Source organism: Prionailurus viverrinus, chromosome F1 (genome assembly GCF_022837055.1).
Source record: "Prionailurus viverrinus isolate Anna chromosome F1, UM_Priviv_1.0, whole genome shotgun sequence".
NCBI lineage: Eukaryota > Metazoa > Chordata > Mammalia > Carnivora > Felidae > Prionailurus > Prionailurus viverrinus.
The window spans coordinates 8,336,507-8,359,698 of record NC_062577.1 but is presented as its reverse complement, the minus strand read 5'-3'; the positions used below and the strand labels follow the sequence as shown (position 1 = coordinate 8,359,698).

Sequence of the window (23,192 nt, the reverse complement as noted above, 5' to 3'; positions counted from 1 at the left end):
GTTCCTCGCGAGGCCAGAGGACTTTGACTTTGTGTGCTGCCTTGTTGATTGCTAAGAGCTCCTTCTCGTGACCTCCGTGGTCTCCGGAGCGTCCGGCTCTTTTGTTCCTGGAGTCGTCATTCTCCCGGTGTTCTCCGGGGACCCGCGCAGAATTCTTTGTTTTCTTAAGCTCCCTCCACGGCCTCCGCTGAGATCTGTTTCTTTCCCTTCTTCCTCCGGTATTCCTTCTTCTCCTTCTCTCAAGCTGGGGCCTCTCCTGGAGTGTCCAGTGACGAGGCCCTGGGCTCGGGTGGAGGCCCCGCTTCGGGAGCAGGAGGCGCTCTGCCCCCCGGGGAGGGTCCTCCCTCTCCTGCTGAGCGAGCTGAGGGGCGGGGGGGTCCCACTATTAGCTCCGCAGCCTGGCATCGTGCTCTCGCTTTCTCCGGTGATGCCTCGGCCCGGCCCGTCCCCGGGCCTGCTCCTCTCGCCGTCCTGCCGGCGAGGCGTCCGGGCTGGGCGGAGCCGGAGGAGGGGACCCGCCCCTGCCCAGAGACCCTTTCCCTCCGGCCCCACCTGCCGCGGGGGCTCCTGGCCTCCGGTTCTTCAGCTTCCGGGCCCAGTGCGAGAACCGGTCTCCCCCCAGGCCTCCGCTCCCTGGGTCCGGCCCGCGGTCCTCGTCGGCACCTTCCCGTTGGCGGGCACTCCCTCCCGCTTGGCGCTTCACGCCTCCGGAACGCAGATTCCCCTCTGCTGCTCGGACCTCAGGAGGTCGCGGCGCGTCCGCGTCCGTGTTGCGCGTTTAACCGGAAGATGGTCTCCCAAGACCGCTGCCTCGCGTTCCCCCTGCCACGCGCCTTGTTGGGGTGTGTCGTTGTTGGGAGAGCTTCCTCTTTCGGGGAGCCACGCCCCCGGGGCAGGAACGAGGGGCAGAGGGGGAGAGGGCGGCCGGGGGCTCCCCGTCTTGCGGTGGGTTGACGGCACGGCTTGCGAGTGACAGAGGGGACAGGAGAGCAGGAGGGGGGGGCGGTGGGGACCGCTGGAGTGGGAGGGACGGGGGCTGCCCTGGCGGGACCTGGACCGTGCTGACGGCGCCGACTCTGCCTTCCAGACCTGGGCCTGTCCCCACACCTCACGGCGCTCATGGCAGGCGGACAGCCCCTGGGGAACAGCAGCAGCACCGGGGACACCGGCTTCAGCTGCTCCCAGGACTCAGGTAAGCCTCCCGCGCGTCACACGCCCTGGGGCGGCGGGAGGGACCTCCCCACGCAGGTGCCTTTCCGATTGCGGCTTTGAGCTCGCCAGCGTCTCCGGGCCTCGGTTTCCGCCCATATCAAACCAGGATTTCCCTTCCTCTTCTCTCCGCCACACGGGGTTGTTGTGAGATCCAAACGAAGCGAACCCCTTTGAAAAGCTCAAGTGCCGCGTGCCCGTGAGTTGTTACCCTGAGTGTGACACCCTCGGCCGCCACGGGCTCTGGGGTCCAGCTGCCTGGTGTTCAGTGTCTCATTGGCCTTTTCTGAGCTGTGCCATCCGGGGCAAGTTGCTTAATCTCTAAGCCTTGGAGCACCCCGGGTGTGAACTGGGGGTAGCTGGCCCCCATCACGGCAGCTCCCCTGAGGCCACATCCCTGGCTCCCCACCCTGGCCTGCTTTGTGCCCTGCCTTTGAGAAACTCGGTCTCCCCGAAGGGACATGTCCCCGGCACAGATGCTCCCCGTCCCCCGTGGCTGCCCCCAGGGGACCCTGCGGGCCGAGCTCCTCCTTCAGGAAGTCCGCCTAGCATGCCGCTGGGCACCTCACCAGGCCCTGGTGAGAGGCAGTGGGCAGAGGCATCTGCTCCCTATCCTGGGGCCTGTGCCCACGAGCTGGGCCGTAGGGAGTGGGGCTGAGCTGGAACGAGGCGCAGAGGGCTGGGCAGTGGCGGGGGTGGGGGGAGGGGGGTTGCTCCATCCCCGCTGCCCGGAGCTTGTGAAAACTCTCTGCCTTGACCTGAGTCTCCCCCCGCCTCAGCCTGGGACCTCGACGCTGGGGTGGGCCGTGGGCAGGGACCGAGACCAGGCCTTCTGGCGCGGACAGTTTTCCCCGGAAGCAGAATATTCCCTGAGAATGTTCTTTCACCCGTCAGCCAGCGGGTTGAACCACCGTCACACCGTCTCCTCTTGCCCTGCGTCCCTCGTGTGATTTGAAGGAAGGGAAGGTCTGTGGGTCACTCCCCAGGCTCTTTGCCCATTCGCAGACGACCAGCAGGGATCCGGAGGCAGTGTGACATCCATTCATTCAACAAATGTTTATGTGCCCAGCCCTCGCTCTGGCCAGACTCTGTACTAGGTTCCAGAGATCCAGTGGTGAGCTGTACTCATGGAACTTTCTGTGGACCTGGGAAGACGGCCCGTCATCCCACGTGCTTTCAGTAATTCTGCTATTAAAGATTATAACTGGGAGGGCAGCTTTGGAAGGGAGAATTAGAGCAGCTTCTCGGAGAGTGACATTGAACCCCGAAGAGCAAGGAGGTGGCCAGGCAGAAGGCATAGGCGTCGTAGCCGGAGAAGGAGCATGGCCTGGGCCGTCACACGGACCCGAGCGTGTGTGACTTCCAGCCCCGCCGTTTATCGGCTGTAGTCGTGCCTCCCCGATTAGCTCCTGCCATGTGCCGAGCGCTGTGCCGCATCTTTCCACGTCTCAGCTCACGGTCCTCAGCCAATCCGTGAGGTGGACCGAACTACCATCCCCGCGTCGCAGCCTTGAGGACGCTGAGGGATTCGGCACCTGCCTGAGATCCTAGGTCCGCGTGGAGCGCGAACTGGTGCTCTGACTCCCAGGGAATGATCTTTCTGGAGGCCAGGCGGTGATGCCTCTGCGGCTTGCTCTGAAACAGCAAGAGGACCCCGGGGCTGCCCTGTCTCCCTCGTTTCCCCAGCACGAGGCCTTGAAGGATTGAAAGCTGGAGACCGGGATGGAACGAGGCTGGGGACGGTGTCAGGCCAGGGTCCCGGCTCAGCCCAGCCCTCTCTAGTATGACCCCCTGCCTCCCTGCCTTTGTTTGCCCGCTCTTTTAGGGGGTATATTTTTCAATTCCTTTTTGATCCTCAAAGAACTCTACCTTTTCCGGTTTGAAATGTTGATTTAGCGCAACATATTTTAACAGTGACGGGAATTCAGACCGTAAGAAGGATCCTCAGAACACAGAGCTCCGAGGGCCCTGCCCCGCACTGAGCCCTGCCCCCGCCCCTCCCACCCAGGCCCGGCCAACTTCACACTGTGTGTGTGTGTGTGTGTGTGTGTGTGTGTGTGTGTGTGTGTGGCAGCCCCACGGGCCCGCTGCAGACTCCCCGGGATGACACCATGCACACGGTGTCCCTCGGGCACCTGCACATGCTGTGGGGCCATGGTCGCACCTGTTGGTGGGATTGAATATGTGGGGACGAGGAGGCGAGAGAGGTAGAGAAGGTGGCGGCGAGGAGGACCTCGCACCCCTGGTTCCGTGTGCACAATCCGCCCTTGGTTTCAGGGACAGATGTGATGCTGCTCGAGGACTACACGTCGGATGACAACCCTCCCTCCCACTGTACTTGCCCCCCCAAGAGGAGGAGCTCGGTGACATTTGAGGATGAAGTGGAACAAATGAAAGGTTGGTCTGTGGCTCACTGCTTTGGGACAGCCCGAGGCGGGGCGGGGCGGGGGGTGGGGGGCAGCAGAGGGAAAGGATCCGGGGAAGATTCCTTGGCTCAGCCCTGCTCGCACCCCCAGCGTTCCAGGGCTCCCCGCTGTGCCGGCCACCGTGACCGCTCCCGACCCTGCCGGCCTCACTTGTCCCCGGGCCTCCCCTTGTTGGGGCATGCGGCCCCCGGGCTGGGAAGGTGGGGCTGTCGGACTCTAGATAGATGCGCACAGGCACGCACAGCCCCCATCCTGATTCCCATCTCCTCCCTCGGGAAGCTGCCGGGCTGGAGAAAACTTTCTGAGCCCTCCACAGTCTGTCCCCTTTGCGGACGCGGTGTGGGTATAAATCTGAACTTGCCCTCTCTGAGCCTCCGCTTCCTCACGGGGAAAACGGAAACAGTGGCGCCATGAGTGCTCCCCCCTGAGCAGAGGCTGTCGCCTCGACCATCTGTCGTCCCTGGAGTCGATGAGGGCGTGTGAGCCTGTGAGGGGAGTGGGCTCCCACATTTCGTCTCCCGTGTGTCCTTGTCGCCTCTGGGACGTAGGGTCTGGGTTCCCATCCGGACAAGCGTGTTAGAAGAGCGACAGGGGACCATCCAGACCGCCCACGACGTAAGACCCTGTCCTCTGGATCCCCGCACGCGAGGGCGGCCGCCAGAACCACTGGATGGGATGTGGGAGAGTCGGGATCAGGACAGCGGACTGTGGCCGTCGACGTGGGTCCCGTCAGAGCTTTAGGATCGTAGGGAATCCCACCTCGTCTGCCCCCCTCCCTGACTCCTGCCCAACTGGGGCGGTCGCAGAGCTCAGGAGGCAGATGGGCCACTCTGCTGGCAGAGTAGACTCAGGAACAGAGGACGGCCTGCAGCCTCATGGGCTCTGTGATATATTAGCCCGGAACCAAAGCATGAAGGACTCCCCCCCCCCCCCCCAGATCGCCCAGCCCACGGGGGCCAGTCTGGCCCCTTCAGACCCACTTAGTGGGGATGGCGGTTCTGAGGGCCTGTCTGCCGGCAGGGAGGAACAGGGCCACCCTCAGGTCGCAAGTGAGAGGGGCAGGGAGAGGCGACGTGTGGCCCCCCCCACTCTTTGCTTCATTCTTGTGTCCGGCTGCAGACTCCCTGAGACGGGGTGATGGGTGGATGTTGCCTCCTCTCCGGAAGAACGTGAGGGGTAGGAGACACGCCGTCGGGAAAGCTGGCAGTGAGGGCAGTGGTGATGAGAGGCGCTGGGCGTGACGTTGCAGACTCACCTCTCTCTGTTTTTAGTTGTCGGGGGTCCTGATCCTGGGTGGGGCGCGCGGACCTCTGTGTTCCTTCCGACCCGAAGGCTCTGGCAGGTCTGAGCCTGTGTGGCCGGGAGGATTGTGGAAGTTTGTAGTGTAGACATTGTGTGGTCCTCGGGAGCTGGAACACCAGAGAACTCGTTGAGCGATGGAGAATTTTGAATACCCTCACCGGGAGTATTTATCAAGCCTTTCTTACGGGCCAGACCCGAACATCTCAGAAGGACCTGTTTACTGATCGCAGAAACCTCCTGGAGAGGAGCGCGGGGGCCTTCTCGCTACAGATGGGGAAGCGTCGGTTGGGATGCTTCCAGGCGTCCCCTGCTAGTAAACGGGGAGTCGAGGATTTCGGCCCCGGGGGATCTGACCGCAAAAGCTACGCCCTCAACCCCCTCGGCCGTGAGGCGTCAGCCGGAATATTCCCGCTAGCCCTCGGTCCCAGCCCTCCGCTAACCGTGTCTCTGCTTCTCCCTCAGATGCTGCCAGGAACCCTATTTTGCACGTGAAAGCCGAAGTGCACGAGTCCCTGGACAGTTACGCAGCCAGCTTGGCCAGAGTCATCGAGGCCGAAGCCAAAATCAACCTGTTCGGGGAGGAGGCTTTGCCAGGGGTCCTGGCGGCCGCGCGGACCGTCCCGGGGGCCGGCTTCGGGGGCCGCCGAGGCAGCAGGACTCCGGCGAGTCAGAGGCTGCAGCTGCAGAGCATCGAAGAAGGGAACGTTTTGGCTGCGGAACAGAGATGAGAGCCCGGGGTGGACCGTCTGTCCCGCGGGGTCGCCCGGGGACAGAACACCTGAGGTGTGGCCAGCAGGAAACACCGAACGGCGTGTCTCGTGAGGCCGCGCGTGGGCTCCTTGGAGGTCCTGGCGATGGGACCAGCGGCGTCCGAGGCACGAAGGAAAGCGGACGGAGGTGTGGCCAGGACTTTCCGGCAGGTGGGGCGTAGAAGGGACTAGAGACCAGGGCTGGGAAGGAAACCACCAGGTGGCTGACTCCCTCTTCCTGACCCGGGCGCCCGGCAGGGATCTCAGGCGGTGAGCCCTTCCCAGCGCGCTTCGGGGGACAGCACGTCCTAACCACGCGAGACCAGCCCCCGGCGTCTGCATGGTTGATGTGGCCCCCGTGGGACTGGGGCTCTGCACTGAATGGTCCCCAGAGGAGATCCTGGAGCAGGGCCGGTCAGATGGGAGTTCCCACACTTCCATCCCGGTCTGACCTTGCAGTCCGCATGGAGCCACCTGCTGGTGCCAGTAGGGACGATCCACAGGCCCCCCCCTCCTCCGCCCCGGGGCGGAAGCAGCAGGCCTGAGGCTGCTGTTGCTGAGAATGGGGGCCGTTCTGCCCGCCTCTGTATTGACTGATTCTTTCAAAAGAAGGGAAAAACCACTGTCAAAGCCACGAGGAAGGAGCAGGTGCCAGATGTTTCATTTCCAGAATTTAAAACAAAAATGCGTTCGGTTAGGACAGGCCATGCTCCTCCCAAGCAGGAATGGGGCTGTGGTGCCCAGCATGGCGGGGACACAGAGACACCGTAGTCACACAGGACAGCCTCCTCTGACAGGCTGTGGTGGCCCCGTGACCAGTCAGAATTGCAGCTTCCAGCTGCACAGGGACAGTCCCCCCCCCCCCCCCCCCCATGCAACGGCTGCTGGTCCCCTGGCCCCGGGGTGTGAGGCAGGATGGAGTGCAGACGTCGCTGCACCTGTGCTCCTGGCCCAGCTCCGTCGCTGCTACCATCTGGGACTTCCTGTCGCCCCTCGAAGCTGTCCATCCAGAAAGTGGGATAAAGGGGGCCGGAAGTGGGATTTGAATGGTCTCCAAGGTCATTTCCAGCTGTGATCTTTGAGGTTCTCTATCTGTAGGTTAGAGATGGGGGCGGGGGGCGGGGAGGGAGTGGACCCTCCCACGGGCGGGCGCAGGCACATCTTTCCAGATGGTTTCTGATGGGTGTATGAAGCCCTGCGGGGCGGGCGTGGTGTGTGGGCTCGTCAGACCTGTTTCGGAGCAGGGTCCTGAGCGACCACCCAGGTGTAGACGCGGAGGAAGAGGTGGAAGGGGAGCGTCGGGAATGTGATTCGTCTGGTTAGAGCGCGCCCGCCTCCCCCTTCGATCTGGGACGCTCGTTGACGTGCGGGCTTGCAGTAGTGCTGTGGTGACTTGGGAAGTCGTCGAACCGCCTGGGTCATCAGCCGAGCGCCAGACTTTCCCCGCCCTCGCAATTTTAGGCCGGCCGCAGGGGGCAGATTCGCCGAGATCCAGCCGCCCCAGGAAGCACACTCCGTTGTGGTGTTTTCTTCGGGGCCTAGCCAGCTCCTGGTGACACATCGTCCTTTGGCTGCGCGGTCCCCGGCGCACAGGTTCCTAAAGCCCTCTCCCGAGGTGAGGGCTCGCTGCCTTCCTGGTGACCGAGCCCATCGGCAGTGCTCCGGGTCAGCAGGGTGCCGGGCACCGGTCTAGGTTCCGGATGGGGTGGGAAGGAGCAGGTGGCTTTTTCAGAGGAGCGGAGGGCACATACGCCTGTGGGATCTGCCCAGACGTGCAGGTCACACGGACTCTGCTCCCACTACTGGGCGTCATTCCTGAATCTTAGGGCCTCTTACGTTTTCTGTGTGTCTTTTCCCACGCTTGTCTAGTAAGGGGACCGTGTTCCCGAGAAACCAGTGTGCACGGAGATGACCTTTAATCTCTAGGCCGGAATAGCCTGGGATGGCTTGCCCACGAGGTTGTTTGAGAGCAGCATGCTGGCTTGGAACCCAGGGGTTGAAGAGCACTTCCCCTGGGCTGCGCTCGGCTGGGCTCAGCTGGGCTCTAAGGGAAGAGTCTTGGGACCCCAAGTCCCCGCTGGCGGATCCCAGACTGGCTGCGATTTGCTAGGGTTTCACCTGCGCCTGGCTTTACAGGGTCTGTTTCCCTTTTTTCTGTTGACGCTCCTAGGCACCGCGTACCTACTGTGTGCAAAGCACCAGGCTGGCCTCTGGGCGGTGCCTTTAAAGTGTCTTCCTTCACTCTTTATAATACGGGGAGAGACTCGGGTGATACCGAAGATAATGGCAAAGTCAAGTACTTATTCGTTCACCGGAGGGCGGTGGATATTTCCGGGTAGGGCAGCTGGGGATGGCTCCCGTGAGGTAGGTGACGACCTCAGAGGACGCGTGGCAGCTAGAACCGTATTTTGCATATTCGGGGATCCAGATCTGCTTGGATCCAGCCTGAGTGAGAGCAAGAGCCGGGGAGGAAAGAGGTGGGCGAGGAGAGGAAAAGTCCACAATTTGCACACGTCTGGAGTTTCCGAGAGGCATTTTGGAGGACACCGGTTCTCGGTGCAGAAGGTCAAAACCCCAGCTGCCCCCACTCCCCCCGGGCCTGTCGGCGTCATACTGCTGTGTGGTGGCAGCTTGAGACCTTCCTAGGGGACCATAGGGACAGTGGCAGGGTGGACATTTGGGCACACAGTTGCTTGAAAACCTCACTCCCATGTCTTCCCGTTTAAGGCTGTTGTCCATCTCTGCCGCTTTCATCGAGATTGTCATTTGACTGGGTCCCTGCGCTGTGCTGGGGACGCCAGGTCTGGGGGCTCTGGTGACGCACGCTACAGGGCGCAAGGCCGCTCCCCCGGCCAGAGGCACGGAGCTCAGGCGCTTGGGGCCCTGGCCACTAGGTGGCAGCAGCGTGGCTGTGATGCCGCCCGCAGTTCTCGAAAACCCGAAGGGCAAAGCTGAAGGCTCGTCTGCTTCCAGCAGAGCCGGTGCTCAGAATGCTTCGTCCCCTGCCGCCCTCGGCCTTCAAGGCCCCCTGCTTTCCCGGTAGACCCTCCCGGGGCGGATCCTGCTTCTGCTCCGCTGTGTATGTTACCCGACGTTACCCGGTCGTGCAGGGGAGGTGGGCTCGCGGCTGTAAGACCAGGGCCCCCGGCGCTTGTTCTCCGTCCTCATGCCCGGGGCTGCCAAGTAGTCTGCATGGACCTGCGCCACCCGCGAGACTGACTCTGCATTCGTATCGGCCATGGCCTTCGGGTGGGGCCGAAGAGGGAGGAGACGTGCTTTGATACGGGGAGATCTTGTAAGTCCGCTCGCACTTCACCTGCGAGCACGTGTCCATCCTGACGGCGTGGCCCTGAGATGCTTGCGCCTTCGAGATCCGTCTCCGGACGGACCGCAGGGCGTGCTTGTGATGGTGGTCGGCCTTGAGCCCGGCTGCCTCCCATCCGAGGCCCCGGGAGGGGGACGTGGCTGCCGAAGGGTGAGGCGGGGCACCGGCGCGTAGCCGGTGGGTGACACGCGTGGGCGCGCCCCGTCGCCCGTCGAGCTGCTGCGCCGGCACTGCGGAGGCGCCCGGCTGAGGCTCTGGTGTGTGCCGCGTCCTGGGGGCCGAGCCCCCGCTGCTGCTCGCGAGCGGGCGTTGTTAGGCCCTTCGGTCTTTCCACGTCGCAGTTGTGATATTTCTCTGGGGGGACGCGGATTCCAGGTGGGTCCCCTCCCAGGTGACGGTGTGGATTGAAGCGCCCTGTGCGGGACCGGGCGTGGCTAGTGCCGAGCCCTACGGTGACGTCCCAGGGACCGTGGGTGGGTGCGTTAGGCCGGTTTTACAGGGGCTTCTCCGGAACAGTGAGAATCTTGGCAACTGTGATCCTAGGCGGGAGGTGCTGGGGGCTGCTGCTGTGGGAATCATGTTGGTACATAGCACAGGAGGGTCTTCTGGGAAGAGACACACGGTGAGGAAGGGGAAGGCAATGGACAGGAGGGAGGAGAGAGAGGCAGGTAGCACCTGGAACTCGAGTCTGAAAGGAGCAAAGTGAGCTTTTCTGTTGTAGAGTCCTGAACCACAGCACAAGCTCAGCCTTGACCTCCCTTACAGCTTGAGTGGTGACCTGGGCGCTAAGGACAGCTCTGTCTTGCAGTGACAGTGACTGCTTGGCCATGGGTCTTGGGCTCACAGGATCTTTGGTCCTCTAAGTCCCTGATGGGAGAGGTGGCCCAGGGACAGGAGTCCGTGCTACTATGCACAGTGGATCCAGGACCCCAGGGGAATCCCGTGGGAGACAGAAGGGACCTCACCCTGAAGTAAAGGACAGTGGCTGTCGTATATGACTACAAGAGGGGACAGAGTCTGACCCCCCCCCCCCCCCGCCTTCTGGGTTGGGGAGAGGGAACACAGAATCCAGGGAGCCCTAGGGAAGCCTAGGAATTGTCCGAGGTCCCAGAGTGCATTAAGCCAGAGTCTGGGTCAAACGCCAGGTCTTGGCCATGTCGCTGAGCGAAGGAGCCAGCTTTGCAGCTGGAGGAGGTTGGGGGGGGGGGCGTGAGGTGAGGTGGGGGGAGAAAGTAAAAGTCCTCGTTATCAGACTAGGCCAGCTGCCCTTAGAAGGTAGAAACCATTGTAAACCGAGGAGTTTGGGAGCCTGGAATACCGGCTCGCCAGACCTAAAAAAACCTGCGACCCAAGGAAAGTGGGTTCCTTCGAAAGATTTCAAAGCACAAACTCAAGTCTGCATAAGGTTACCAAGAGCACAGTTTTGCTTAATGATATTTCTAGAACATAATATGCAAAGCTGCGTTCATTTCCCTCAGAATTTTCCTGAATAGTATTAATAGCTTAGGAATTCGAAGACATTTCTGTTTTTCCTTTTCACACCACCATTCTGAAACATCCCAAGTCCCGGGCAAGTGGCCACTCCCGATGAAGACAGCCCCGCGGAGGATGGGCAGCCTGGGCCTGCGTGGCCACAGAGTGTGGTGGAAAGAGCGGGTTTGCCTGGAAACAGGTCTGTCCTTCTGTGATGTGTGTGTGTTCTAGGAGGCGGAGCTGCGCCGTGTTCTGATAACGGACCCCCGGATGCAAAACTTGTTAAAAACCTTCAGAGCAAAACAAAAACAAAGCTAGTCCTGAAATAAATTGCACTTGAAGTTTTGGGATGATTTTTTTTTTTTTTAAGGTAAGAAAACGTTTAGGGTTCTTATAAATCACAATATTTATAAACAAGTAAAAGTAGATTTAGAGTAGCTTTGTTTACCCAGTTGGTTAAATATCCGTTTCGGTACGTGTCTGTGGAGACCGTGGATCTGTACTTGGACTTCTGGGGCCGGGGACTTTCTGAGAGCCTCCACCGTTACCTACTGTGTGCAGCCACACCCCTGTCCGCAGCCTCCCTCCCCCGGGGCTCACGAGAGGAAGGAGACCGCACAGGAAGGGGCCGGCTGCCATAGGATGAGGAGGCGTCGACACCCCACGGTCACCTTGCTGCATCCATCCGTGTGCTTTTCATAAATTCTTCAAGACGTCGTCTCTACACCCGACGTGGGGCTCAGACTCAAAATCCCAAGATCAAGAGTCACGTGCTCTACTGACCGAGCCGGCCGGAAGCCCCAGTGCAGGGTTCTTAAAGGAGGTTTGACGAACGGCCAGGCGCCGTCTCTAAGCCTGTCCCGTAACCAGAGTCAGAGGGCAGCTGGCAGGTTGCCACTGAGACTCAGCAACCCCCAGGCACGGGACCTCCCACCTTCGCCCAGCTCCCTCACCTGCCACCACCGCAGCCTTAATCCTGTGTCGGAGCAGCACGTGGGCCCTGCGGTCCGGGTCCCCAACATGCAGTGAGTCATGGAAGTGACCACGGAGGTGTCCCCTGTGCCTCCGTAGAATGTTTTCTCTTCGCTGCCTCCTTGACTGCTGGTCTGGCCCACCTGCTCCTTTGTAACATGAGGTACCAGATGCTGCAGAATTTAACAGGGTGGGGGGATAACTCCTTTGACAAGTACTGTTACGTTGAAAAAGTTTGAAGGTTCCTAGCACAAGTGAACAGGAAGTTCAGAGTTCCCATAGGCCCCCTGCCCACCCCCCAGGCTCCCCTTCTACCGACAGTCTGTGCCAGAGTGGACAATTGCGATTTTATTTTCATGTTTTTAAATTTTAGAGAGAGAGGGAGAGGGAAAGAGAGAGGATCTTACGCAGGTTCCACGCGCGGTACGGAGCCCAACGAGGGGCTCGATCCCGTGACCCTGGGTCATGACCTGAGCTGAAGTCAAGGGTCGGTTGCTCAACTGAGACACCCAGGCAGCCCTTGATTTTCTTCTATGCGCTTCCAGCCAAAGAGCTTCCTTGACCTCCCCCTCGAGCCTTCCAGTAGCCTCTGCCCCATGAGCCTTGCAGCACCTCTCTAGAGCATATCCGGCACGGTTTCGTTACAGTGCCAGGAACGACGTCGGTTTTTGTGCTTGTGGTAGTCACTTCAGTTGTTCTGTCAAGCCCTTCGACCTCCGTGGGTTCGTGTGGTCCCCACACAGCCCCTGGGACACAGGTGGTACCATAGGAATACGTCCATCTTACGGAGGAGGAGGCCCGCCCAGAGAAGTCAGATGGCTTAAACAGGTCACACGACTAATTGGGAATCAGAAGCGAAGACCTTTGTACTTCCCAGAAATCGTGCAATTGTCCTGTTCGGCTACAGCTCGGATTCCTTTTCCCTTTACCATTCGCCACATCTCCTGACGTGAGAACGTGTCTGTCCCGTCCGGGGCAAGAGCTAGATGTTGAAGTCTACCTGAAGTTGCTCAGCCAGCAGAAGAGTTACTTTTCTTCCGTCCAAAAAGCCAGTCTGCCTTCTCTTGGTCGGTGTCCCTGGGCTTCCCGCCATCTTCTGCCACCAGACGAAGGGGCGATGCCTGGTCGCCACGAGGGAGAGGGTGCTTCGCCTGCTACACCCGTGAGTCCATTCATGGCCCAGCCGGAGGAAGCGGCACGAAGGGGAGAGGAGGGAGGATGACAGCAGGGTGGCCTCTGCAGGGGTGGTTTCGGCTCAGAAGGCGCAGGCCTGGGTGGAGACGGCCTAAGGGGGGTGGAGTTGGACACCAGAGTTGAGGGGGACCCAGAATTACAAGACTGGACGGTCGACAGCTCGTGGCTGAAACCGAGAAGTTGGAGAGAGGAAGCCGGGGGGCCAGCGCTTTCGGGACGAGCTTGCGCTGGTCCGTCACGTGAGCTACCCGTGATGCTCTGGGCCTGTTGCCGGCAGCCTAACTCCTGTACTTGGGTGAAGAGGGATCACGAACCATGAAAGATGGAGATTAGAGGTGAAGGTAACGTGCTCTGGAAGGAGAAATGAGAAAAGCTCCTCTATGTGATTCTAGCACACAGAAGTCACAACAGAAAAGGTTATCAGATCTAGAAAAGAATAGAGAAAGAGCCTTATGTTATAGAGACGACTGGAGAATGTGGGTCGGGGTAGTAAGGCATTCAATGAAAAGTCAAATTCAGGACATCTTAAAACAACCAACTTCTTTTATTAGAAAGCAACAAACATGCAAATGGCAAGTGTAGAAATTTATCTGAACCAACATTTTCACTATAATGAAAATTACTCTCCACGTTGACCCAAGCTCTCCTATCCGAAGGTTAGGGAAAATATTGCACTTTGCATTTTCTAGCACTCCTCATACATGGCAAAAAGTTTTAAAAACATTTTGCTAGTTTTGTTTTACACGCTCTCCCAAATTCATGCACACAGTCATTCCAAACCAATGTCAGGTTATCCCCAAAAAAGGGAGAAACTCCAAAACACCATAACCTTAGAATTGCACTAAAGCTCCGTAAAGAGAAAATATAATCAATGTCTTATACAAATTTCAGACCATCTAAGTGCTTGCCAATAGGAGCTGGTTATTCCTCATCCTCATTTTCATTCTCCTGACCAGAACCTTCTGATCGGTCACCCTCCAGCCGGTCTGGAAAACACACAGAGGAGACGCACAAAAAGAAACACTTTTAGAATTACGATTAAGATAATTTTCAATACCTTCTATTTGAAACCGATGAAAATGTATACATAAGAACATATCATTGTGTAAACATCAGTTCACCTCCGTGTGTAGGGAAGCTATTTTTTGCCGCTAGAAGCAAATAAGAGAGTCCGGGAAACAGCACTATACCTTAGAATATGCATGTAATTCTAACCGTAATACAAATTAAAAAGAAAAACCCTAAGGATCCGGATATATCCCGGTCTACTGTGGGGTTTTTCAGATCGTGTTCCTTGGAGTCCAGGAGCCTAAGGAGGTGTCTCGTGACACCAGTAGACCGAGGGGGGCTGTGGGGGAACCCGGGGAACATTCCAAAGGATCTGTGTATTCTGTTGATAAAAAACATTTTTTCAGTTAAATATCTGCTATGTTCCAGGCGTCGTGCTAAGGATACAATGGTGACCAAAACAGACCCGCGGTCTCTGCCCTCGAGGGAATACGGGATGGTGAACTGGCGCGTGACCCGGCCCGCTGTCCCCGACCGTCACGGTTTGCGCGTCTTGCTCCTCTGCTTGGGACCCTCGCCCCGTCCTGCAGCCGTAGAGCTTCTGCGCAGCCACTCAGTGCGACCGTTATCCCGTGTGAAACGTTTCTGGGACTTTTCCAAACCCCCACTTGCAGAATGAGGAACTCCTTCCTCTACATTCCAGACTATCCCGTGTGTCCCGTATAAAGATGACCTAACTGCGGAGACAGGTCGTGTGTGTCTTCTTACAGACTAGACTTGAAGGGCTCTGAGCTCCTGGGAGGGTAGGAACTTTTTCTTTTTTCTTCTGTCCTCAGAGCCTGGTACAGCAATCCACGCATATAGGTTTTACTAGGATACGTTACATTAGGTTATGTGAAGAAGGCCACTTTAAAAGCCCCTGTCACTGCTAGCATGGAGCCCATTCTGTCACAGGAACACGCCCCCCAGGGCAGCGTGGAAAACACGGAGATCAGACGTGGGGGAGAGGTTCAGTCCCGGCTGTCAACAGCAAGGAGACTGAAGCCTGAGCTTTCACTTAGGACCTCCAGAGGCGTCAACTCTCCCACTGGGTCACTGGGTCCTAGGTCAACACCACCAAGAGCAGTGTACAGAGGGACTGTGTGCTTTCTGTCCAAGTGAATGAGACTAAATCCCCTCTATGCTGACTCCATTTTGAAATCAAACTAATGAGATGATGTATATGATCTGTAATCTGAACTACACAAGTTTTAGCTATTATTATTATTATATAGTACGTGTTCCATACACATTTGCAAAATAAATGAACCAAAATAAGGTTTGGATTGACCTTCATGTATCAACCACTAAGGAATCCAAGCACGGTGGAAGAATTTCTGGTCAGTACTAACGAATGTTAGTACAAAAGAGATTATAATCTTTATATTGTGATACACTTTCACGAGGGAGCGAAACACGAAGTCGCTATCTGCCTCGGTAGACTGCCGTGAGTGGGAATCCTGGACACGGCTGACTATATTCAACAAACCTATTCCTGTCCCACTGGAAGCACGAGGAAGGAGTGTCCGCCTGTTTCAAAGCGCACCGGTTCTTACCCACATTCCTTTCGCTCGTCACACTATGCGTGAAGATGGGGCAACGGAGGGTCAACAGGAATTGTCACAGTCTTTAACTCGGGGAGTTTACGGTAGACAACAGACTTCTGCAGAGTCCAGAGCAGGCCGCAGAGTCAAGCGAGGGCCAAGAGTGTCTAGCATAGGCCAGCGGATGACTGACCGTGGCTCCCGGGATGGGAAGAGGGCAGAACGGTGGTTCTTTTTTCAAGTCCATCACAGTCACTGCAGAGTCCTCTCTCAGAACATAAGCCCAATTTCTAAGAATAAAGGAAACCTTCTGTTCGTGACGTCCCACCTCTCCGAGGCAGGGAAACTGCACCGCGGCTCAATGTTTACACCGACCTCTGGTTGGCAGTTACAGACCGGGGAGGCCTGACAAACCCTGTTCCTTGAAATGAAAACTGAAAATAAGAATCGCTTCTAAATCCACTGTTTTTAAATGCAGACAATACTGTGACAGGAAAAGGCAGGATAAAACGGCGGAGAGGGACAGGTTAGGTAGGACCTGGAGGCTCTGGGCGGGGAGGACCGAGTATTTCGGAACAGCGCTGGGAGTGTCTGACTACAGCCAACCCCCACAGGCACAAACAAGGTCCCTCTTAGGAATGTAACAAACGCCATCCGCTCCCCCTCAGGGCCCCCTCAGGAATTTGACAATCAAAATACCTAACTAGAAAAGCAAACCATAAAACGTGTGTTACAGGAGGGACAGTATGACTCCTCGTACAATGGAACCGAGTCAACCAGGAACGGACGACCCAGCACGTAGAGCTGTCCAGCCAGTAAGGGTAGGACCTGAGAAGGAACAAGGGGGCGGGGAAGGGAGAGGCGACCAGAATCTTCCAGACAAAGGCCCTTGCCTACAGTCCTGGGCATTCGCTTTCAAATGTGCCCTGTCAAGAGAGCTTCCCTGCTCTTCTCCCTTCCTGCCCTTACACTCCGTAAACTTGGGCCTGCTGCTCCTTTTGTGTCGCCTCTAAGTTCTTCGAAGCGGCGAGACAAGGAACCCTGGGTACTGAGGTGAGAAATCCTGCAACGGTACCAAACTGTTTTTGTAAATAAGGTTTACGTTTGTGGGAAGCCTTTTTTATTCTTGTTAGGAATATTTCCTCAGGAAATTATTTTTGGTCGGGGAAATCTGAAGAGAGAGAGAGGAAAACGATTCCCCGAAGGAAACCTGTGTTCCACAAAAATACTGTGCAGTTCTCCAGACCATCCTTCACAAAATTATTTATTTTTCTAAGAAAAAGAATAAATATGTGACTTATTGTTAGAGAGGTGACACTAGAAATTCATTCATTTATTCAACACACATTTGATGAACAACGAATACGTGCCAGGCGCCGTTCTAGGAGTTAAATATCCAGCTATGAACAAGACAAACTAGGTCTCTGCTCTCAATGAGACCACTTCCTAAAGGGGAAAAATCGAAAACAAGACAACCAACATTTTCCCCCTTTAATTTGTAAGAAGGCAGCAGATACAGTAACGAAAAGTTGGGCTAAGTACTTGAGGAAAATAGGCAATGAACAGAGTGGGTGACTGAGAGGCAGGGCACGAGCGAGAAGGCACATGAAGCAGCGTCACGTTGGGTGAAGTGTCTACCGAGACTTGTCTAAGGAGGTGACGCTGGAGCTGAGGGCTCAACTATATGTTCAGTTCAGGGCCAAAGTCCTTCAGGCAAAGGAAACAGTCAGTGAAAAGGTCCTAAATGTGCTAATAAGCTTGATCGGTCTGAGGAAAAAAGAGGCCGGCCGGCACGCTGAAACGCAGTGCGCTACGGGATAACTGGAATGACTGGAAGTCAGAGGCTGGCAAGGTTTAGATCATGTAGGACCTGGCAGACCAGGTCTTTTTTTTTAATAAAAATTTTTAAAAATCTTTATTTTTGAGAGAGCGAGTGAGCGCGAGAGAGAGCGCAAGTGGGGGAAGGGCAGAGAGAGAGGGAGACACAGAATCCAAAGCAGACTCCAGGCTCTGAGCTGTCAGCACAGAGCCCGACGCGGGGCTCAAACTCACGAACCACGAGATCATGACCTGAGCTGCAATTGGACACTCAACCGACTGAGCCACCCAGGTGCCCCAGACCAGTCTTATTTTATGAGCAATGGGGATCCCCCAAGAATTTTAAGTGGGGTGACAGAGCCTAATTTATGTAAAAAAGGGGCTAATAAACTGACTCGGGCAAATCCAGCCCATAGCCTATTTTTGCAAATAAACTTTCATTAAAACAGAGCCACGCCAATTCATCTACGGATTATGTGTGGCCACTTTTACACGACCACATCAGAGGTGAGTAGCTACAACAGACACCAAGTGACCCACAAAGTCTAAAATAGTTACTATTTTGCCATTTCAAGAAAAAATTTGCTGACCCACGTTTTAAAAAAGATCCCTCTGGCCACCCTATGGAAATCAGACTGTGTGAAGGCGGGGGTGGGAGCAGGGAGACCAAGAGTAGGTGAATATGGCTATATTCCGAAGTAAAGTTACAACTGCTGACGCAGTGAACCTGTGCATAGGACTTGGTAAGTGCCGTGAGCTCGGTCGAGGTCGGGCTCTGGCACCAACCACGGAGGGCACCATGGCCACCTAGAGCTCCGTGGGCCAAGGCCCAGAGGTATGAAGGGAAGTATGTCAAGTGATGCTTCAGGGTTTCCTAAGTCATGCTAACACATCTGGACTCTGTCTTGAGAACATGAGAGGCACATTTTAAGGAGAGGAGTAAATTACCAGATACTGAGACATTCTAGAAGAGGTTAGAATGGTGCAAACACACAATTACCATCTCTCCAAAGTCTATCAAAACTTCCAGGGGTCTCAGAACTGCCTTTACGTCTCAAGAAGTGGCTGGCCTGCACTAGAAGTCTTTGTAGAGGCCGCTTTTAGGCAAACAGGCTCGAGCAATGAACTGTTTCAAGGGCCCACAGCGACCACCTGGCTGGATACAGACAGGCCCACCAGGCGACCCACCTCAAAATAGCCAGAGGCCCTAAGTGACCCATGGGCTCCTTACAACCAGGCACAGCTACCAATAAAGGGAAAATTCCACGGCAGCCACACCTCATCTCCTCCTTTAAAAACAGCCTCCACCCACTGCCTCCTTGCAGACAGCTTCTCCTCTGCCTGCCAGCCCCCGCTCCCCAGCCGCATATTCAGTAAACCTCTATCTCCTTTGTTCTGCCTCAGGTGAATTCTCCCCCCCCCCCACCCCCCCTCCCCGCTTCTACCTGATCCATCGTTGCCCCACATTTGGGGGCCCCCATCCAAAGCATACACCACATTCAGACACCACAGTCTTTACTGCTGTACTCATGGGAATGATTTTGCATGCTGTTTTGAAAATGCAGAAGCTCAGGGGCGCCTGGGTGGCGCAGTCGGTTAAGCATCCGACTTCAGCCAGGTCACGATCCCGCGGTCCGTGGGTTCGAGCCCCGCGTCGGGCTCTGGGCTGATGGCTCGGAGCCTGGAGCCTGTTTCCGATTCTGTGTCTCCCTCTCTCTCTGCCCCTCCCCCGTTCATGCTCTGTCTCTCTCTGTCCCAAAAATAAATAAAAAAACGTTGAAAAAAAAAATTTAAAAAAAAAGAAAATGCAGAAGCTCAAACCCTATTCAGATCAAATGAGTAAGAATCTTCAAGGGGTAGGACCCAAGTATTTGTAGTTGACAAAGCCGCACCGGGGATCTGAAGTGCAGCCTTCGCTGAAGATCACAGCTCCGCCAGGAAGAGGCCGCCCAGTACCTGTTCCCTGGACCTCCCAGGAAGCCTTGTGGAGTAATGGAGGGGCTGGATTATTCTGGAGCTAGCCTGGGCTTACTTGATCGCCGTCCGTCACTAACTCTCCTTGAGTACCTGCACACGCTCATGGTACTCCAAGAACTGGAGACAAGGAGCAAAGGAGAGGAAAGGGGGGAATAACTGACTCATCAAGTAACCTGATGTCTTAAGGATAAAAACAACTCTCGGGAACATCTTTCTTTCCAGTCTTTTACATAAGAGAAGCAAGAGGGTGAGCTGACTAAACCAATTAGAAGGTTTTTGGTTGACGGCAAAAAGAACCGGAAGCAAAGGAATCTTCACAGTATGAGACATCTTCTCTAACACTCAAATCAAAGGAGGCCAGTAGTAGCTGTTGGCGAACAAACCACGTGAGCACCCGTACAAAACAGATTCTGCACAGACCAGAGAAGAATGTTTTCCACAGAAAAACTAAGGAAGAGCCCTTCGCCAGATAAACTCTTCAGAACAAGCAAGTTTTAAGAATCCTAATTGGCAAATGTTCTAGAAAAGCTGCCTTCTCAACTCTGAAATCTAGATGAATTTTAAGGGTTACTCACTGTTATTGATGAGAATGGATCAAAAATCTTAGTCATTAATGTGATAATACAGGAGCCTAAAAGCTACCGCAAAAATATTTGGTTGGACTACTAACATTTTCTGTTTACGTTCCATGTTTATTTTTTGTTTGGACCATTTGAAAATCTCATTCTTTCCTGGTAGTAGTAAATATTTACAATTTCATGATTTTCTCCCCATCTCATATGAGTTTCTTTCAATTCTTTAGATGTGCTCCACACTCTTTCTCCTCCAGGACTTCGAAAAATGCTACATACCCTTTACTTTGCCTGGAATATTTGTCCCTACTCTCTCTGAGGAAGTGATATTTAATCCACCGCTTACGAAGACCTGAAGGATAAGCAAAATGATCCTAACGAAGAGTGAGGATGGGAGGGGGACAGCATGATGATAAAGATCCTGAGGTGGAAAAGAGTTTGACATGCCCCCAAATTCAAAAAGGGCCAGAGCGGATGGAACGGACACAGAAGGAGAAAATACTGCGAATGAGCCTGTAGAGAAGCTTGAGATCAGATCACCCGGGGGGCTGTGTGTCATATTTCTGATCTGAACGTATTCCTACAAGTGAACTTTCTAGGTCAAAGGGGAGTAAGGGCATGGAACTCAGTTTCACACCTAGGCTTCACCATTCATCAGCCGTATGAGCTGGGGGGAGCTATTACGAACCAACAACCGACTTTCTAGAGGGTCGGAGCTCAGTGGGAAACCTCTGTGAGATGAGTAGTATGGTGCCCGACACATTGCAGGCACTCTAGAAACGATGGCCGCTGTTATTACTAAATAATAGGTAATACCCAACATACGAAGACATTTAATTTGTGAAATCAGTGAAGAACAACAAACGCTGTCTCGTTTGATAAATGTACTCTGTTTACAATGGACACTGGATCTTTTCTACTGTTATGAACACTGATTATATTCACTTCCTTCTTGAATGTTAATTGTAATATATACGATTTTGTGTTTCTTTGGCATTGAACCTCACGGTTTATCATCGAAAACAAAAAGTATTTAAAAACCCATACTGAGGCATCTGTTTCGACCTTCACAGTAGCATGTAACACTTATTTCTGTCTCGGCTAGGAGTAATTTTGACCGCACCTACCATGAAAGGGTACCTTACTGTAGAACATAGCGTAAGGTTTGTGGTATGATCCTCCACCCTGAGAAGAGAAGCACAGCTGATAAAAGTTTTTAAGTGACTCTGTCTTTTCATTTGGACGCTTTTCAATAAATTTGGTTCATGAGGAAGTAAGTTTACTGTACTAAGATCCAGGGTTCACAGAACTCCTAGCTCAGGAATTACATTGCCCTCGTTTTGTGGTTAAAGGAAATTATACAAATCGCTTTGAAGCAGATCTTAAATAACAGCATGTTTTTCAAATGTAACAATGGTTTGAATAATACAATGACAGTCCTTACCAGCTCTGATATGATTCAGTGAAGCCAACATCCTCAACATGAAAGAGGCTGGGACTGTGATGGTGTTTCTAGTCTCCTCCAGCATGAGTTCGTTTCGAGTTATAACCTAGGGCAAGTTAAACAACCAGGTCAGAAGCAATGAAGTAACTATACGTTCCCGTGAAGATTAGGAGAGCAGTAAAAAAATTAGCACGTCCTAAGGGGAATTACTTCATTCTTTCCGTGTACGCTGTGTATATTTCCACCCTAAGGCTACTCGATGCCAGGTAATTAACTTGCAGTGAGGGAGTAACATCACAGAACGCTACTCTTTCAACTGGCAGCAAAGAGAAAGGTCACACTTTGAGGCTACTTAAAACATTCAAGAATTCAATGAATTTTTTCTTGTAACTTGTTTCCCCGAGCAGTCTACCTTGTGTCTGCTCATTATTTTCCCCTACGGCAGAGCTGATGCTCTTAGTGAGGGAGGGGTGTGAAATTACTATCCCTGGGTCATTTGGATCTCTGGAGAAAACGTCACCTTGACTGAGGCAAAGTAATCTTGAAAAATAAAGTTTTGGATTAAGAGTTACCAATGAATCGTATCATAAGTACCAAGAACAGGACTAAATGATTACCCATAAACACCTAGGAATCTACTATACAGTCATGAGCAAAGGGGGAAAAAGAAAGAGGGAACGGCAAAGCGTGTGGCAAAGGAAAAAAAAAGGAAAGCAGGAGAGTAAGAGAAAGATGCTAATGTCATCAATGGTTCCCCAGTGATTTACACACTTTCAACTCATGGGGCACCCCCAGGGCCCTTTATAATCTTGCCCCAGGGAGCTGCTTTCTTACCCACTCCCCCCTGGTTCGTTATTTACCTACCTTAGGACACCTTGGAACATGCTGATCCTTCATCTCAAGTACTCCTTAGCTCCCTGTCTGCCTGGTGAACTCTGTCCAATTTGTACTTCCTCTGCAAAGACTCCCCCATCCCATCTACCCCATGTATAAGCACCTCTGCACCTTGTCACAGGCTTCCAGAACACTGTGTGTGCCTCCCTACATTCTGGCTGACTGTTCACAAGTCTGTCTTTCCCACCAGCCTAAAAGCTCTGAGGGAAGGTTTATTTTTTAAAATTCATGAGGGCGCCTGGGTGGCTCAGTCGGCTGGGCATCCGACTTTGGCTCAGGTCATGATCTCGCAAGTTTGTGGGTTCAAGGCCTGCGTTGGGCTCTGTGTGGACAGCTCAGAGCCTGGAGCCTGCTTCGGATTCTGTGTCTTCCTCTCCCTCTGCCCTCCCCGGCTTGCACACTCTCTCTCTCTCTCAAAAATAAACAATAAAAAAAAGTAAAAAAAAAACAAAAATAAAAATAAAAAAATAAAATTCAGCACTGTGCCTGACACAGAAGTTATAAATGTCTACTAGAAAGCAGAGGTGGGAACTGTGCCGTGAACTGTCAACCCTGGTCTAGAGCTCTGGCTTTCTGACTAACATTTCTCAGTAATGGACCCTCACTTTATGTTTTTAAGAGAATGCAGCATCTACTTGAGCTGCATTCACAGAATGCAGAAACTCACAGAAACTCACCAGTTACGTCAGGAGCTAACTGACTAATGCCATGGGCCCTTATTTTCATAAGAAATCTTCTATGAAAACCCACTAATAAAAACCCCAGCTGAAGTTAGGGAGGAAAAGCCCAGAATTCAGCGTTTGTGTCATCCACCTTCCCTCTCCTCATCCCACAAAAAACCTACAGCTTCACACAACCCAGTTTGAAAGCTGCTGGTTTAACAAGGAGCTGAAGAAATCTAAAATATAACAAAAAGGAAAAGATTCTCCAGTCGTTTGTTCTGCTACTTATTTGGCTGTGATTATGGAGGGCAGCCAGAGTAAAACTATTTTCTTAAAAGGACAGAAGGTTTTTTAAATGACTCTTCATTGCAAAAGCACACATAGTCAATCTGTTTTTCTTAAACTACAATACACTTAATCTGGTATTGCCGATGATCAGTATTACAATTATCAAAATACTCTGATTTTTACTTCTCTAGTATTATAGGCATGTTATTGTTTCTTTTTCTTAAAATTCGACCTCCTCAGTTAAATAAACTTGTTTATGTTACCAACTAATAATGAGCTGATGGGAGTCTTCTTAA

At 54.0% G+C, this 23,192-nt stretch overlaps 2 protein-coding genes across 12 annotated transcripts in view; one reads left to right on the top strand and one right to left on the bottom strand.

Annotated features, from left to right (window-relative positions):
- The window catches only part of GPR161 (G protein-coupled receptor 161), a 66,212-nt gene extending 44,010 nt beyond the window's left edge, over positions 1–22,202 (top strand). For 5 of the 7 annotated variants that reach the window (XM_047840864.1, XM_047840865.1, XM_047840863.1 and 2 more), the window contains 4 exons: positions 1,088–1,192; positions 3,487–3,606; positions 5,400–6,334; positions 14,088–17,199. In XM_047840864.1, coding sequence (XP_047696820.1) covers positions 1,088–1,192; positions 3,487–3,606; positions 5,400–5,665 — 491 coding nt within the window. In that variant the 3' untranslated portion in view covers positions 5,666–6,334; positions 14,088–17,199. Of the gene's footprint in view, positions 1–1,087; positions 1,193–3,486; positions 3,607–5,399; positions 6,335–14,087; positions 17,200–19,838 lie in introns of those variants that run through there. The other 2 variants (XM_047840867.1, XM_047840866.1) reach the window with 2 other exon arrangements.
- DCAF6 (DDB1 and CUL4 associated factor 6) overlaps positions 13,176–23,192 on the bottom strand; it is a 136,273-nt gene continuing 126,256 nt past the window's right edge. For all 5 annotated transcript variants that reach the window (XM_047840857.1, XM_047840858.1, XM_047840859.1 and 2 more), the window contains 2 exons: positions 21,053–21,158; positions 13,176–13,636 (listed from right to left, as the gene is read on the bottom strand). In XM_047840857.1, coding sequence (XP_047696813.1) covers positions 13,572–13,636; positions 21,053–21,158 — 171 coding nt within the window. In that variant the 3' untranslated portion in view covers positions 13,176–13,571. The remainder of the gene's footprint in view (positions 13,637–21,052; positions 21,159–23,192) is intronic.